This window comes from Aquarana catesbeiana, linkage group LG03 (genome assembly GCF_042186555.1).
Source record: "Aquarana catesbeiana isolate 2022-GZ linkage group LG03, ASM4218655v1, whole genome shotgun sequence".
Taxonomy (NCBI): domain Eukaryota; kingdom Metazoa; phylum Chordata; class Amphibia; order Anura; family Ranidae; genus Aquarana; species Aquarana catesbeiana.
In genome coordinates this window covers 703,017,121-703,035,749 of record NC_133326.1, presented here as the reverse complement: position 1 = coordinate 703,035,749, position 18,629 = coordinate 703,017,121, and the positions used below count along the sequence as shown (strand labels likewise).

The 18,629-nt window shown below is 44.8% G+C and overlaps 1 protein-coding gene across 2 annotated transcripts in view; it reads right to left on the bottom strand.

Annotated features, from left to right (window-relative positions):
• The window catches only part of LOC141133608 (NACHT, LRR and PYD domains-containing protein 3-like), a 219,622-nt gene that overhangs the window by 189,968 nt on the left and 11,025 nt on the right, over positions 1–18,629 (bottom strand). For both annotated transcript variants that reach the window (XM_073623085.1, XM_073623084.1), the window contains exon 2: positions 13,395–13,526. In XM_073623085.1, the coding sequence (XP_073479186.1) occupies positions 13,395–13,461 (67 nt within the window). In that variant the 5' untranslated portion in view covers positions 13,462–13,526. The remainder of the gene's footprint in view (positions 1–13,394; positions 13,527–18,629) is intronic.

Genomic DNA, 18,629 nt, shown 5'->3' with positions numbered 1-18,629 from the left:
GTGTGAACTGGGAGAAGTCTAGTGTAATGGCCATTGATCCGGGTGCTCAGGCTCTGGCGACACAACAGGTCCACATTGCCTGGGTATCATAGTTTAAATATCTTGGTATTCATATAATACCCAAAGTAAGTGACTATATGTCATTAAATCTTCTTCCAGTACTGGCCAAGACAAAAATACAGCTGGATGCTTGGAAGCATTTACCACTCTCGCTTATTGGAAAGGTTAATCTCATTAAGATGAAGGTTTTACCGGTCTTCTTATACTTTTTAAGGAATTCTCCGGTCTGGGTCCCAGCATCATGTTTTAAACGTGTGAACAGTCTGTTTGGGTCTTTCCTTTGGTCCGCAACACACCCTAGGATCAGCCTTAGGACACTGCAGGAGCCTTGGGGACAGGGAGGGCTTGCTCTTCCGGATCTATTTAAATATTTCATAGCTGGGCAAATGGTTGTAGCTAGGCGATGGTTGCTTTGTGACGATGGGGATGCAGCCAATGTGTTGGAAGCAGCCTATATGGGGTCATATGAGAGCCTATTCTTTTTGATACATAGAGGCACCTCAGCGCTGTCATCTCCAACTGACTCAATGCGCGTTATGATTCGCGCATGGGACAGAGCGAAGGTGCTGATGAAGTCTCAGGCCGATGTTTGGTCCCCAGATACCCCCTTGTGGTTCAACCCCAAGCTGCCGCGTTTGGGTACAATACCTGACCCAATCATATGGGCTAGAGTAGGTGTAAAACAATTGAAACACATAGTGGGAGGTAAAAAACTACTCAATTTTAATCAACTGAAGGACAAACATGGGTTGCCAAACTGGTACTTCTTCCATTATTTACAACTAAGTCATGCTTTCAAGACACAATTTAGATCAGATTCCCTGGAAATAGGATCATCCCCTTAGAGTCTTTACTGTGTGAGGAAAATTAAAAAAAAAAACCTTTATCAGAGGTCTGTAAAGGGTTATTTGTTGAAACGCCGAAAATGCTTAATAACTGTAGAGACACATGGAGTGCTTTAATTCCCGATTTCGGGAGAGATGATTGGGATGATATGTGGGACCACACGTTTGGGACTCAATTTAAACTTTTGCATAGGATATATTATGCAAGGCTAGCTAGCATATATGGCACTGATGCAGGTGAGTGCTGGCGCTGTGCACACAGCCCAGCTGACTTTGACCACGTTTTTTGGCACTGTCAGCCGATCAGGGTGTTCTGGACGGGGGTTACTCGCACTGTTCAGACCTTACTGAATATACCTATTCCACTCACAGTGTCGGTATGCTTGCTGGGCTTGGTGGAAGGGAACGCACCACGAAGAGCTCAGAGGACCTTGATCTCTATTTCTCTGTTTAATGCCCGTAAAGCCATTATATGTTATTGGAAGAGGTCTGAGTCACCAGCGGTATCCTTTTGGAAAGACATGGTAAACAAGGCATTGCCTCTATACAAAGCTACATATCTGAGTAGGGGCTGCCCCACCAAATTTGAGAAGGTGTGGCAGTGCTGGATTGATGTCAATGAGACTTTAGCATAGAGGCTGTAGATGTTAGGACCCGATTGAAACTATAGTTATATTAAAAGTTCTAGGTGTGACCAGGTAGAAGATTTTTTTTCTTGTTAGAATGGTGTAAGAATTTATGGTTACTGTCACCAAAGTCATGGAATTGAATATGTTCATATAATGTAATGGATTGTTGCATGAGCTGGGGGGGGGGGGGGGGGGCTTTGGAGGGGGTGGAGGGAGGTTGTAGGGGTTAGGGGGGTTGGTATACAAGTTATGTTCTGTCTTGTATGTATGTTTAAAAAAATGTGAATAAACATAATTTTTCAAAAGTGCCCACCGTACAGCTTTGCCAATTCTCGTAGGGGAGCCAGCCTGTCGCCGTATAACTATGGTGGCTAGTCGGCAAGTAGTTAATGGGCACTGATAAGGCTGCATTATTGGGCAATGGTGAGGCTGCAGATGAGCACTGATAAGGCTGCATTGATGGGCACTGACCCCTATTTTGCTTTAAAGTTCTTTATTTAAAATTAAATTTTATCCCTGAATCTTCCCTCTTAAAATTAAGGTGCGTGTTATACGCTCGTGCGTGTTAATCGCCGAAAAATATGGTATGTAAAAGTTTCAATGATAATTTAATCTCTAACATTACTTTCCATGCAGGCCTCAGATCAAGAGTTAGGATATAACCCTCTTTTTTTATAGAGGGAGAGGGTTATATCCTCTGTCAGGATTTTATCATGCATTAGACTCAATTCACAAAGTGCTAGCACAAGGAAAAGGCTCTCAGTTATAGCTATGGACTTATGATAACTGCCACCTTTTAACCACTTAAGCCCCAGACCATTTGGCTGGCCAAAGACCAGAGCACTTTTTGCGATTCGGCACTGCATCGCTTTAACTGACAATTGCGCGGTCGTGCGACGTGGCTCCCAAACAAAATTGACGTCCTTTTTTTCCCGCAAATAGAGCTTTTTTTTGGTGGTATTTGATCACCTCCTGCGGTTTTTATTTTTTGCGCTATAAACAAAAAAATAGCGACAACTTTGAAAAAAGCGCATTATTTTTTACTTTTTGCTATAATAAATATCCCTAAAAAAATATATGAAAAAACATTTTTTCCTCAGTTTAGGCCGATACGTATTCTTCTACATATTTTTGGTAAAAAAAAAAAAATCGCAATAAGCACATTGATTGGTTTGCACAAACGTTATAGCATCTACAAAATAGGGAATAGTTTTATGGCATTTTTATTAATAATTTTTTTTTTTACTAGTAATGGCGGCGATCAGCGATTTTTATCGGGACTGCGACATTATGGCGGACAGATCGGACACTTTTGGCGCTATTTTGGGACCATTCACATTTATACAGCAATCAGTGCGAATAAAAATGCATTGATTACTGTGTAAATGTGACTGGGAGTGAAGGAGTTAACCACTAGGGGGTAGTGAAGGGGTTAAGTGTGTCCTAGGGAGTGATTCTAACTGTGGGGGGAGGGGCTATGTGTGACACGACACTGATCATAACTCCCGAATACAGGGAGCTGTGATCAGTGTCACTAGGCAGAACGGGGAAATGCTTGTTTACATCGCCATTTCCCCGTTCTTCCTCTCCGTGAGACGATTGCGGGTATCCCCGCGGACATCAAGTCCGCAGGACCCGTGATCACACTCACAGAGCTCGCGGCATGCGGGTGCACGCATCCGCAAACCATTTCTTAAACAGCAACGTACAGGTACGTTAATATGCCTGTACGTGTCCTTCTGCTGACGTATATCGGCGTGAGCCGGTCGGCAAGCGGTTAAAATAAGTCTTCTTATCCTTCTGTGTTGGCTTTGTAAGTTGAGCCACTAGGGGGATATTTAGACCCCTTTCAAACTGGGGTGGTGCAGGCGTTGGTGGAAAAGCGTTGCTAGTTTTACCCCTGTTATAGTGGCACTTTGGCGCCACTCGCGGGGCACTCTTAACCCCCAGAATGGGTTAAAAAAAGAGTTAAACATGCCGCTTAGCGCTGCTTTCAAATCGCTTTTACGGCACTTTGAAAGTGATGCCCATTCATTTCAATGGGCAGGGCCCCAAAGATGCTGCTTGGAGGACTTTTTTCCCTGTTCTGCAAATGCACTGCCCCAGTGTGAGAGCACTCGGGCCAAGTGTGAAAGGGGTCTTACTAAAACTGCAGCACTCGGAATCTGGTACAGCTCTGCATGGTAGCCAATCAGCTTCTAACATCAGCTTGTTCAGTTAAGCTTTGACAATGAAAGCTGATTGGTTTCTCTGCACAGCTGCACCAGATCTTGCACTCCCCAATTTTAGTAATTCATAGTGACTCTGCTGGGGATATTTGCCCTCAGATTCACCCCACATGGGTGTAGAGGCACGCTCAGTATAGAAGATTGTCACACTTGAAGTTATTATGTAGAATATTTATTGAAAACCACAGTTTACAGGTGGTAAGCAAAGGCAATGTGTTTTTGGGAAAGTGCCTCCCCATTCATTAGGACTGTGATGGTGGGTGTGGTCAGGAACCAAAGATTCAATTACAATAAAGCCCTTTAGGTGTGTGGGTGATGGATAAGATGTTAGATGATAGAGGATCATGCATGCTGCTTCTCTGTCATCTGACAACCTATTCATCACCCACAGCACCAAAGGTTGGCCATAGATGGTTCAAATCTCTGCCAGTTCAGAAGGAAATGGCTGAGATTCAAACCATGTATAGGCAGGCTAAATGTACCAAGTTGATTGATCAATCAACTTGGGTGCAACCAGCCTGCCAGATTTTACATATGATTATCACTAGTGGCTGGTATAGCCCCTAGCAATAATCACTGTCTTCTTCCAGTGAGGGCAGCTTCCCCCACCCCCACAGGGAGAATGCAATGGCTTGGCAGGAGGGATTCCCCTGTCAACACTGTCTGTGTTAATGGGGCAGTTTTGCCAACCTCCCAAAGTGAAATTTACTGGCAGGACGGCAACATTTACAAACGACACCAATTTTTTACTGGCGAAAATCATGACATTTACTGACAGTGCCACATTTTTTACTGGCATTGCAAAAAAAGTACCTAAAAAGACTGTTTTCAGTGCTAAACAGTGCACATATCAATATTTAAACAATATGTATGCCAATGAGGGCACAGAGCACTGTCAGAGTCATGATTGGACACCATCATCATGACTTTATCCAATCATGGCTCATTCCTGCCCCACAGTATAAAAGTATTCTTTCAATGGCAGCCATTTTCAGTGTGATTTTGGCAAGGAGAGATATAGAGCAAGGCTCTGTTCAGTGTTATTAGTTAGTTGGTGTGCTATATTGTGCTATTTTGCTTCAATTGTCAGTGTAGAATGTTAGTTTAGTGCCAGTCTATGGATAGTGTGAGTGTAGTGAGGAGGACCATCATTCAGCTTTGCATAGTGCTAGAGTAGGGACAGTTCAGATAGCGTCAGTGTAGTGACGGTTGAGCACTGTCTATTTGATTGCGTTACTGCCAGATTAACGCCATTTACTTCTGTGTGCGTTATTGCCAGTTTAACACCAAATAGTTTTGTGTGCATTACTGCCAGTTTAATGCCATATAGTTCTGTGTGTGTGTTACTGCCAGTTTAAAGCCGTATAGTTCAGTGTGCATTACTGCCAGTTTAACGCCATATAGTTTGTGCGTTATTGCCAGTTTAATGCCATATAGTTTTGTGTTTACTGCCAGTTTAATGCCATATCGTTTTGTGCATTACTGGCAGTTTAACGCCATATAGTTCTGTGTGCATTACTGCCAGTTTAATGCCATATAGTTTTGTGCGTTACTGCCAGTTTAATGCCATATAGTTTTGTGCGTTACTGCCAGTTTAATGCCATATAGTTTTGTGCATTACTGCCAGTTTATTGCCATATAGTTTTGTGCATTACTGGCAGTTTAACGCCATATAGTTCTGTGTGCGTTACTGCCAGTTTAACACCATATAGTTCTGTGTGCGTTACTGCCAGTTTAACGCCTTATAGTTTTGTGTGTTACTGCCAGTTTAACACCATTTACTTTTGTGTGCATTACTGCCAGTTTAATGCCATATAGTTCTGTGCATTACTGCCAGTTTAACACCATTTACTTTTGTGTGCGTTACTGCCAGTTTAATGCCATATAGTTCTGTGCATCTCTGTATGTTTGGCACATTATATTGCAGTATATTATAGGGTATCCATGGAGTGTGTCTGTGTAGTGTGAGTATTCAAATTAAAGGGCACCAAACACCTCTTTACATTGATTAAAGTGCATCCACGTACACATTTCAACTTCTTCTTTAAATTTGCTTATAAGCACCGCCCCCTCCCTCCCAATAATGTCTGGGAAGACAACAAGGAGAGGCAGACATTCCCTTGGCAATGTAAGGGGGCCAGCAAAAAATGTGTCCACAGGCAAAGCTGGACGTGGTGGTCATTCCCCAGGCAGGGCATCATTTCCTCTGTTTAGTGAGTTTGCACGTGCTATCCAGCCACAGCATGCAGAGGAGGTAGTGGACTGGCTTACTAAACTTTCCTTATCCCCCTCATCCTCTGTCACACAAGCAGAGACAAGTGTACAGTCCCTCCTTGTCCACATCTATTCCTGCCATAGCTCCAACATCAGCCATTGGGGAGTCAGCTGAGCTATTTGACCACAACGTCAGCCACTTGCTCCTTGATGATGCCCACCCATTACTGGATTCAGATGTTGGTTCTGAGGTTGAGGAGGATGACAGGAACATGAGCCTAGAGAGAGGGAGGAACACTGGTAGACAAATTGGCATTCATGTTCCCCAAGCCTCAGCGTATTGCCAAGTTGTCTCCAGTGGTAATGATGAAGATGGAGGAGATGATGATGAGGTCACTGATGTGACTTGGGTGCCAGATAGAGCAGAGGAGGAAACTGAAGGTGAGGTGGCAAAACCACAAGGAGAAAGAGTAGAGAGCAGCCACCCTATTCCATTACATTCTGCAGCTGTTATCTCCCGGCCGACTCCCCAGAGCTCAGCTGTCTTACTTACCAGAAATGGCTGTTGCTAGGCAGATCATCCTAATCTGCCACTTTCCCACTCCGCGGTGATCTTCATTCTTCTCCTCCTCGCGTTGTCTTCTGGGGAATGGGGCGTGCTGTGTTCTGGGAACTGTGTGTGTCCCACAACACAGCCGGCCATTCACAAAGTGCCACGCGACTCGCGCATGCGCAGTAGGAAGGCTCCACTGCCTGTTTCCCTTAGTTCGAATGGCGGCGCCAGGACCCAATCCGACGGATGGATGAGCCTCGGGGGGCTCGACATCGCGGGCACCCTGGACAGGTAAGTGTGCTTATTAAAAGTCAGCAGCTACAGTGTTTGTAGCTGCTGACTTTTAAAACAATTTTTTTTCAGCTGGACCTCCGCTTTAAGGCCTCTACAAAAACTCCCAGCAAGCAAAGGGAGTTGCTCCATCCTGGAACCAGTTTTGTGCCTGTTTAGACTGGGGGGTGTGATCCCTTTCTGTGTGGTGATGAGACAACGCCTGTGTGGCAAGCCTCTTTAGCAGCGAGATACAGTAGGTGCTGGGGACAGCACAAGGCTGCACCTAGCTGATAGCCAGGGAAACCTGTGTGTAGTATGTGGCCAAGTTGGCAAGGATTTATTTTCATGGTTTTTCTTTTTTTGCTCTTTTTGGACCATTGTAAATAGTGTAAATAAACCACACCTTTGTTTTTTCACCTTCTCTGTTTGCTGTGCCCAATTTTTTGTGTAGTGAACCCATCCACGGGGTCACACACACCCGCTGCTGAGCTAACCCCCTCACAATTATGACAGACTTGCCTTAAAATAAAGTCCTCCAGCATGCGCTGTCACCTCTGCCAGGGCTTCCATTTTCATCCAGTCTTCCTTTTTAGGTTCACAGGCTTCAGGCGTTTGAATGGCCAAGTGTGGAGAACTCACTCCTTGTACATGTACATGGGAGTCACGGCCCAGAGCTCTGAATGGACAGCACCATCCATTCAGAGCACAGTGCACATGCGTACAGGTGACATGACCGGCTGCTACTAAAGTAAATATCTTCTAAAAAGGTGCACATTTAGGAGATATTTAGTGTATCTACAGTTAAATCTTATTACCCTTCAGGTCTGGTATTGATTTTAAGGGGAACCCCGCGCCAAAATTTTAAAAAATGGCGTGGGGGGTCCCCCTAAGAATCCATACCAGATCCTTATCCGAGCACGCAACCTGACAGGCTGCAGGAAAAGAGGGGGAGATGAGAGAGCGCCCCCCCTCCTAAACCATACCAGCCCACATGCCCTCAACAGGGGGAGGATGTCCCCATGTTTATGGGGACAAGAGCCTCATCCCCACAACCCTTGCCTGGTAGTTGTGGGGGTCTGCTGGCGGGGGGCTTATTGGAATCTGGAAGCCCCCTTTAACAAGGGGACCCCCAAGATCCTGGCACCCCCCCCCTGTGTGAAATGGCAATGGGGTACAAATATACCCCTACCATTTCACAAAAAAAACATTTTGGCCATCAAAGAAAATGCTATGTCTGGTGCAAATCCAACACATGACATCACCCAAAGAACACCATCCCCACAGTGAAACATGGTGGTGGCAGCGTCATGCTGTGGGGATATTTTTCAGCAGTCGGGACTGGGAAACTGGTCAGAGTTGAGGAAAGATGGATGGTGCTAAATACAGGGATATTCTTGAGCAAAACCTGTACCACTCTGTGTGTGATCTGAGGCTAGGACGGAGGTTCACCTTCCAGCAGGACAATGACCCCAAACACACTGCTAAAGCAACACTTGAGTGGTTTAGGGGAAACATGTAAGGCCGCATGTACACTGCTGCTGCTAAACGGACGATTAGGAGCAGTTGGGCATTTTTTTCAACTGCTCCTGAACTCTCCTCTATGTTATCTTATCAGTACATGTACACAGGGTTGTTTATAGTCATTCTCAGTGACTCTCATTTAGCCGCGTTTCGTTTACAGGCGTTTTTCATTTTTGGCTATTTTGAAAAAAAAAAAACACGCTTCTAAACCTAAATGCGGCAAAACAACGCTAAATGTGGCATGTAAACACCGCAAAAAAGTGGGTTACTATCTGTCAAGTTAAATCATTCAGGAGAGGTTTTAAAAACGTCCTGTGTCGATTAACCACTTAAGCCCCCGACCATTTTGCTGGCCAAAGACCAGAGCACTTTTTGCGATTTCGGCACTGTGTCGCTTTAACTGACAATTGCGCGGTCGTGCAATAATGTGGCTCCCAAACAAAATTGACGTTCTTTCTGCCCCACAAATAGAGCTTTCTTTTGGTGGTATTTGATCACCCCTGCGGTTTTTATTTTTTGCGCTATAAACAAAAAAAGCGACAATTTTGAAAAAAACACAATATTTTTTACATTTTGCTATAATAAATATCCCCCAAAAATATATAAAAAAAACATTTTTTCCTCAGTTTAGGCCAATACATATTCTTCTACATATTTTTGGTAAAAAAAATTCGTAATAAGCGTTTATTGATTGGTTTGCGCAAAAGTTATAGCGTTTAAAAAATGGGGGATAGTTTTATGGCATTTTTACTAAGAATTTTTTTTTACTAGTAATGGCGGCAAACAGCGATTTTTATCGTTACTGCGACATTATGGTGGACACATCGGACATTTTTGACACATTTTTGGGACCATTGTCATTTATACAGCAATCAGTGCTATAATAATGCACTGATTCCTGTGTAAATGACACTGGCAGTGAAGGGGTTAACCACTAGGGGGCAGTGTAGGGGTTAAGTGTGTCCTGGGGTGTGATTCTAACTATGGGGGGGTGTGGCTACATGTGGCACATCACTGATCTTTGCTCCCGATCACAGGGAGCAGAGATCAGTGTCCTGTCACTAGGCAGAACGGGGAGATGCTTGTTTACATCAGCATCTCCCCGTTCTTCCTCTCCGTGTGGACATCGAGTCCGCGGGACCCGCGACCAGACTCACGGAGCCTGGCGCGGGCGAGCATGCAGGCTGCCTCTTAAAGGGCAATGTACAGGTACATTAGTTTGCCTGTACGAGCCCTTCTGCCGCAGTATATCTGCGTGAGGCGGTCGGCAAGCGGTTAAGCCTAAATGTGCTGGAATGGCCTAGTCAAAGTCAGGTCTGGTGGAGGTGGTGCCTGAGTGTGTCGTGTGATGTCATGGTGCAAGGGAGCTTAGCATAATGGCCGGAAACCTCATGTGCGGCTCTGTGGGACAAGAGCAAGGCATGCTGGGAGCGGGACTGTCTGTGTTGTTTGGACTGGAGACAGACTGCCACTGTGACTCAGGAGGGGACATGTCATGTCGGTGAGGTGTCATCATCATCTGCTTCCAGTGTCACTGTGAGAGTCAATTTCATGTGTGTGTGTGCCCGCCCATTCTAATTTCCTGCCCTCCTGTGTCCTGTCCCCGAACTACTTTTTTACTACATCGAAAATAAAATAGGAAATATGTTTTTTAACTTAACATCTACCTAAAGCTGAGCTGCACTCAAAAGGGGAAGCTCTGCCTGTCTGCCTCCTCCCCCTCCGCTACCACATTTGGCACCTTTTTGGGGACGTGGGGGGACCGGGTACCTGGTTTTGACAGGTACCCGCTCCCATTTTTGGCTCAGTTTGCCGTAGCGAAGTGAGTCAGAAGTACGCGGTGTTACGTCACTGGGGACTTCGTCAACGGGGGTTGAGCATTACCGCTGACATCGCCCGCAGCCATCTCAAGAGATCAGCTGTTCTGTCACGGACAGACAGCTCTTACTGCAAGAAAGCCTCTGCAATGAATTACCGCTTATTTTAATACAGCGCTGCTGAGCGCTTTTATTTGTGTCCTTTTAATAAACTTTTTTAACAGATCCCATACGGAGTACCCTTAGATCTCTCTTTCTTTATCTCTTCACGCTGGGGATCACTGCTGTTAATAGAGCACGGACCTCACAGTTTGTTCGGATCCTGGGACATCAGTGTGTTGCAGAAGTCATCCAGCTGAGCAGTGTGAGCAAGGATCTCACAGCCGACTCGGATCCTGGGACATCTGAAGTTTGATTCCTGCTGATGACATCTAACAGAGTAATTGTCTACTGATGCCCTAAAGACCCCCTGTAATTAAGGGGTCCATCTAATCTGGTAAGGGGATCCACTTGCTTTTATTTATTAGATCTGCAGACAAGTAACCATCCTGGATATTACCAGAAGATATTTTTTTGCTTTATTTTCTATGGACTTTTAATGGTGTATTTGTTTACTCAATTAGTTTGAAACATTTTTTCTAAAAAGTTATTTTGTATCAGTTCTTTTTGCGCTGCACTTTAGGCTCGGTTCACACTGGGGCGACTTGGGATCCGACTTGTACGTCCTCAAGTCGCCCCAAGTCGCTCCAGAAATAGTTTCAATGGGAGTTAACGCTAGCGTCTTAATAGACACTACTGAAGTCGCTCCGACTTCAGAGCGTACTCCCTGTACTACTTTGATCCGACTTTGATCCGACTTCAGCCTATTGACTATCATTGAAGTCGGATCGCCGTCTCGCATGATCCGACTTCGGCATGCGACTTGTGCTCAAATGATCTTGAGGGGAACTCCGCGCCAAATTTTAAATAAAAATCCGGCATGGGTTCCCCCTCCAGGGGCATACCAGGCCCTTGGGTCTGGTATGGACCTTGAGGAGAACCCCCTATGCCGAAAAAACGGCGTGGGGGGTCCCCCCCAATCTATACCAGACCCTTATCCGAGCACGCAGCCCGGCCGGACAGGAATGGGGGTGGGGACGAGCGAGCGCCCCCCCCTCCTGAACCGTACCAGGCCGCATGCCCTCAACATGGGGGGTTTGGTGCCTTGGGGGAGGGGGGCGCGCTGCGGCCCCCCCCACCCCAAAGCACCTTGTCCCCATGTTGATGAGGACAAGGGCCTCTTCCCGACAACCCTGGCCGTTGGTTGTCGGGGTCTGCGGGCGGGGGGCTTATCGGAATCTGGGAGCCCCCGTTAATAAGGGGGCCCCCAGATCCCGGCCCCCCACCCTATGTGAATAGGTATGGGGTACATGGTACCCCTACCCATTCACCTAGGGAAAAAAGCGTCAATAAAAAACACAGTACACAGGTATTTAAAATAATTTATTAGGCAGCTCCGGGATCTTCTTCCGACTCCGGGGGTCTCTCCGGCGTCTTCTCCCGGTGTCCGCATCTTCTGCCGGCTCCACCGCTATCTTCTGGCGCTCTTTTGCCAGCGGTGGTCCGGACCTCTGGATCATCTTCTTCCCTCTTCTCTTCCAGAGATGTTGACACGACGCTCTCCCCAGCCAGAATGGTTTCTGTGCGCTCTGCAAGGGACTTATATAGGCGGTGACCCCGCCCCCTTATGCCGTCACAGTCCCTGGGCATGCTGGGTCTGTGACGTTTTAGGAGGCGTGGTCACCGGGTGATGACCACGCCCCCTTATGACGGCACAGCCCCAGCATGCCCTGGGACAGTGACCTCATAAGGGGGCGGGGTCACCGCCTATATAAGTCCGTTGCGGAGCGTTCAGAGACCATTCCAGCTGGAGAGAGCGTCGTGTTAACATCTCTGGAAGAAAAGAAGAAGGCAGAAGTCCGGACCACCGCTAGCAATTGAGCTGCAGAAGATAGCGGAGGATCCGGCAGAAGATGCGGACACCGGGAGGAGACGGCGGAGAGACCCCCGAAGTCGGAAGAGGACCCCCGAAGTCGGAAGAGGACCCCCGAAGTCGGAAGAAGATCCCGGAGCTGCCTAATAAATTATTTTAAAAAACCTGTGTACTGTTTGTTTTATTGACGCTTTTTTCCCCTAGGTGAATGGGTAGGGGTACCATGTACCCCATACTCATTTACATAGGGTGGGGGGCCGGGATCTGGGGGCCCCCTTATTAAAGGGGGCTCCCAGATTCCGATAAGCCCCCCGCCCGCAGACCCCGACAACCAACGGCCAGGGTTGTCGGGAAGAGGCCCTTGTCCTCATCAACATGGGGACAAGGTGCTTTGGGGTGGGGGGGGGCCGCAGCGCGCCCCCCTCCCCCAAGGCACCAACCCCCCCATGTTGAGGGCATGCGGCCTGGTACGGTTCAGGAGGGGGGGGCGCTCGCTCGTCCCCACCCCCATTCCTGTCCGGCCGGGCTGCGTGCTCGGATAAGGGTCTGGTATGGATTGGGGGGACCCCCCACGCCGTCCTTTCGGCGTAGGGGGGTTCCCCTCAAGATCCATACCGGACCCAAGGGCCTGGTATGCCCCTGGGGGGGGAACCCATGCCGGATTTTTATTTAAAATTTGGCGCGGAGTTCCCCCTAAAGATTCATACCAAACACAGTGGCGGGGATCCAAGTCGGATCCCCGTTCATTGAAAGTCGGATCCACAAGTCGTGTTGAAGTCGGGTTGAAGTCGCGTTGCAAAGTCGCGTTGAAGTCGTGTTGCCCCTGTGTGAATCGGGCTTAACTGCTTAACAATATATGCTAATTGTATATTGTACTTGTTTGTAGCCTATATATTGAAATTTGCACTTAAAACTGTAATTATGTAACTTTTGGAAATGCCAGTAAAAACTTGGCAGTGCCAGTAAATGTTGGGTGTTGTGTCAGTAAATTTCAATCTGGTAGGTTGGCAACACTGTAGCCAGCAACACTGATCATTAGACTTGAAACACTCGCTGGCTTGTGTATCTTTTTTTGGCATTTTGCCAAGGCACCCCTTGAAGGAATCTGAATACACCCTGTTTGGAAAAATCTGATACATAGCAATTAGAAAATATAGATGACCTTGCATCAAATATCAACACATTAAATGGATTAGTAGAAGTATTCAGTATTTGATGCTCCATAAAATTTGTCATATTTCATTAAAACTGATCCGAGAAATAAAAAACAAAAAGTGATTACCGGGGCTGAAAGTTCTTCTCTTTGTCTTAAGGAATCTTTTGGAGGATTTTATCCATTTCTCCTCCATCTTTTTGCTCGGTCTTAGTTCTTCTACTTCTTCTACTTCTGAATCCCAGTCATGTCACGGAACACCTAGACACAGAGATACAGAGATACATTGTGACTAATGGTTACTATGTTGTCCAGATCCCTCGGATGTAATATGTCTAAGGATTCATTTCCTGCTGCAGACTGAAATCTTTGTGGCACTTTATTTTTTATAACAGTATATCCAAAGCTAAAATCCAGAGACAGATAAACTGCTTTTTGTGTTGTGATCATGCAATAAATTAAACCGTTTGGACGCCACCTTGTGCTGATCCTTGGTGTGCTGGCAAGTATCTACATCATACAGATAAAGTGCTTGTTCTCAATCCACGCAGAGATAAAGGATGCAAATGAATACAACTCTGTCATCATTAACCAATTCCCGGCCGGCGCACGACGATGTACGTCGGCAGAATGGCACGGACAGGCAAATGGGCGTACAGCTATGTCCCTTTAAATTTGCCGCCGCGCCATCGCGTGCGCGCTGGCCGGGACCTCCGTGAGCCGGATTGCGGGTCCCGCGGACTCGATCGCCACAGGGATCCCCGCGATCGTCTCACGGGGAGGAAGAACGGGGAGATGCTGATGTAAACAAGCATCTCCCCGTTCTGCCTAGTGACACTGACACTGATCTCTGCTCCCTGTGACCGGAGCAGAGATCAATGATGTGTCACACACAGCCACGCCCCCCAACAGTTAGAAACACACCCCCAGGACACACTTAACCCTTACACTGCCACCTAGTGGTTAACCCCTTCACTGCCAGTGTCATTTACACAGGAATCAGTGCATTTGTATAGCACTGATCGCTGTATAAATGACAATGGTCCCAAAAATGTGTCAAAATTGTCCGATGTGTCCGCCATAATGTCACAGTCACGATAAAAATCGCTGATCGCCGCCATTACTATTAAAAAAAAAATATTAATAAAAATGCCATAAAACTATCCCCTATTTTGTAAACGCTATAACTTTTGCGCAAACCAATAAATAATCGCTTATTGTGATTTTTTTACCAAAAATATGTAGAAGAATACGTATCGGCCTAAACTGAGGGAAAAAAATGTTTTTTTTATACATTTTTGGGGGATATTTATTATAGCAAAATGTAAAAAATAATGCGTTTTTTCAAAATTGTCGCTCTATTTTTGTTTATAGCGCAAAAAATAAAACCGCAGAGATGATCAAATACCACCAAAAGAAAGCTATATTTGTGGGAAAAAAAGGACGTCAATTTTGTTTGGGAGCAACGTCACATGACCGCGCAATAGTCAGTTAAAGCGACGCAGTGCTGAATCGCATAAAGTGCTCTGGTCTTTGGCCAACAAAATGGTCCGGGGCTTAAGTGATTAATTTATTATTAAATGTATTTTATATGGAAGAAGTATATTAACCTCTTTCTGACCAGCCACTGTCGTTATATGGCGGCAGGTCGGCTCTCCTGCGCAAAACGCTGTAGCTGTACGTGGTGACGCGCTCAGGCATGATAGCGGGAGGGCACCCATTGCAATCTGCGAGAGCGTGCCCGCGGGTCGGCAGACTCGATGTCCGTCGGCGACCCGCAATCACCTAGCACAGAGGCAGAATGGGGATCTGCCTTTGAAAACAAGGCAGCTCCCCATTCTGGCAGATGACATGACAGAGATCTTCTGTTCGCAGTCATCATGTCCCTGCCAGCCCATCCTCCACACAGTTATGCCCCGTACACACGGTCGGATTTTCTGATGGAAAATGTTCGATGGGAGCTTGTTGTCGGAAATTCCGACCGTGTGTAGGCTCCATCAGACATTTTCCATCGGAATTTCCGTCACACAAAATTTGAGAGCTGGCTCTCAAATTTTCCAACAACAAAATCAGTCATCGTAAATTCCGCTTGTGTGTACACAATTCCGACACACAAAGTTCCGTGCATGCTCGTAATCAAGCAGAAGAGCCGCACTGGCTATTGAACTTAATTTTTCTCGGCTCGTCGTACGTGTTGTAGGTCACCGCGTTCTTGACGTTCCGAATTTCCGACAAGATTTGTGTGACCATGTGTATGCAAGACAAGTTTGAGCCAACATCCGTCCTAAAAAAAAACGTGGATTTTGTTGTTGGAATGTCCGATCGGGTGTACGCGGCACTAGAACACACCCAGGGAACACCGTTAACCCCTTGATTGCCTCCTAGTGTTAACCCCTTCCCTGTCAGTGTCATTTTTACATTGATCACTGCATTTTTATAGCACTGATCAATGTAATAATGTCACTGGTCCCCAAAAAGTGTCATTTGGGGTCAGATTTGTCTGCTGCAATGTTGCAGTTCAGCAAAAAAAAAAAAATCGCAGATCGCCGCCATTACTAGTAAAAACAATAAAAAAATTAAAGTCCCTAAATCTATCCCATAGTTTGTAAATGCAATAACTTTTGCGCAAACCAATCAATATACGCCTATTGCAATTTTTTTTTACCAAAAATATGTAGAAGAATATATATCGGCCTAAACTGATGAATATATTTGTTTTTTATATATTTTTTTGGATATGTATTATAGCAAAAAGTAATAAAAATTGTCGTTCTTTTTTCAAAATTGTTTATAGCACAAAAAATAAAAACCAGAGACATCAATTTTGTTTGTATACAACATCGCACGACCAAGCAATTGTCAGTTAAAACGACGCAGTGCCGTATCGCAAAAAATTGCTTGGTCATTGAGCAGCCAAATCTTCTGGGGCTGAAGTGGTTAAAGTAAGGCCGGATAGTACAGGACATCTTTTTCTACATTCTAATGGCACACCTCTGAGTAAATTTCAATTCATTGGTGTTCTCAACAAATGCACAGAGAGGTTAAATTTAAGTAATTCACAGATTACTTTACACTTGTAATGGAAATGTAAGTTCTGTATGTAATTGTATTCTATTTTGTATGTATTGCACATTGCCCTCACTGTGCACACGGCACTAATAATGTTTTCAGTACGTTTGGATTCTTTTGAGTCCTGATTAGACTAGTCTGATTAGTCTGCCTATGTTACCATAAAAGTACAATTGTAATATTAACCACTTAAGGACCGAGCCTCTTTCTGAGATTTGTTGTTTACAAGTTAAAAATAGGTTTTTTTTTGCTAGAAAATAACTTAGAACCCCCAAACATTGTACATTTTTTTTCTAACACCCTAGAGAATAAAATGGCGGTCATTTCAATACTTTCTGTCACACCGTATTTGCGTAGCGGTCTTACAAGCGCACTTTTTTTGGAAAAAATACACTTTTTTGAATTAAAAAATAAGACGACAGTAAAGTTAGCCCATTTTTTTTATATTTTATATTGTGAAAGATAATGTTACGCCGAGTAAATTGATACCCAACATGTCATGTTTCAAAATTGCGCCCGCTCGTGGAATAGCGACAAACTTATACCCTTAAAAATCTCCATATGCGAAGTTTAAAAAATTCTATAGGTTGCATGTTTTGAGTTACAAAGGAGGTCTAGGGCTAGAATTATTGCTCTCGCTCTACCAATCATGGTGATACATCACATGTGTGGTTTGAACACCATTTTCATATGCGGACACTACTCATGATTGCGTTCGCTTCTGCATGCGAGCTCGTCGGGACGGGGCGCGTTTACATTTTTTTTTCTTATTTATTTTACCTTTTTATTTTTTATCTTTACGCAGTTTTTTTTTTTTTTTTTTAAATTGTCACTTTTATTCCTATTACAAGGAATGTAAACATCTCTTGTAATAGAAAAAAGCATGAAAGGTCTTCTTAAATATGAGATCTGAGGTCAAAAAGACCTCAGATCTCATATTTTCACTAAAATGCAATAATAAAAAAAACAAAAATGTAATTTAAAAAAAAATAATTAAAAAAAAATAGCCCTTTTAAGAGCTGTGGGCGGAAGTGACGTTTTGACGTCGTTTCTGCCCAGAAATTGTATGGAGACGGGTGGAGGCCATCTTCCCCTCACTCGTCACCGTACCAAGCAGTAGACAAGATGCGATCACCTCCACCGCTGCCGAGCAGTGGAGGGCACCGGATCGTGGCAGGAGGGCGGGGCCTCTCCCGCCACCGATAAAAGTGATCTTGCGGCGAATCCTGAAGGCGGTAATTGGTTTTCTGGGTCCTGTACATGGCTAGGCTCCCAAAAAGTCTCACACATGTGGTATCCCCATACTCAGGAGAAGCAGCAGAATGTATTTTGGGGTGTAATTTCACATATTCCCATGGCATGTTTGAGCAATATATCATTTAGTGACAACTTTGTGCAAAAAAAAAAAAGTTTGTAATTTTCCTGCAACTTGTGGCGAAATATAAAATATTGCATGGACTCAACATGCCTCTCAGCGAATAGCTTGGGGTGTCTACTTTCCAAAATGGGGTCAGCGGGGGGGGGGGATGCTATTTGGGCATTTTATGGCCTTCAAAACTGTGATAGGTAGTGAGGAGTGAAATAAAAAATGTATGCCCTTAGAAATCCTGAAGGTGGTACTTGGTTTTCGGGGTCCTGTACATGACTAGGATCCCAAAAAGTCCCACACATGTGGTATCCCCGTACTCAGAAGAATCAGCAGAATGTATTTTGGGGTGCAATTCCACAAATACTCAGTGCATGTGTGAGCAATATATTATTTAGTGACAACTTTGTGCAATTATTTTTTTGTCATTTTTCATACCTTGTGACAAAAAAATAAAATATTCAATGGGCTCAACAAGCCTATCAGCAACTTCCTTGGGGTGTCTACTTTCCAAAATGGGGTTATTTGGGGGGGGGGTGTACTGCCCTGCTATTTTACCACCTCAAGAAATGACATAGGCAGTCATAAACTAAAAGCTGTGTAAATTCCAGAAAATGTATCCTAGTTTGTAGACGCTATAACTTTTGCGCAAACCAATAAATATACACTTATTGATATTTCTTTTACTAAAGACATGTGGCTGAATACATTTTGGCCTAAATGTATGGCTAAAATTGAGTTTATTGGACTTTTCTTATAGCAAAAAGTAGAAAATATATATATTTTTCAAAATTTTATTTTTTTTGTGGTTTATATCGCAAAAAAAAATATTGCAGGGGCAAATACCATCAAAAGAAAGCTCTATTTGTGGGAAAAAAAGGATTGGGTACAACATTGCATGACCGCGCAATTACCAGTTAAATTAGCGC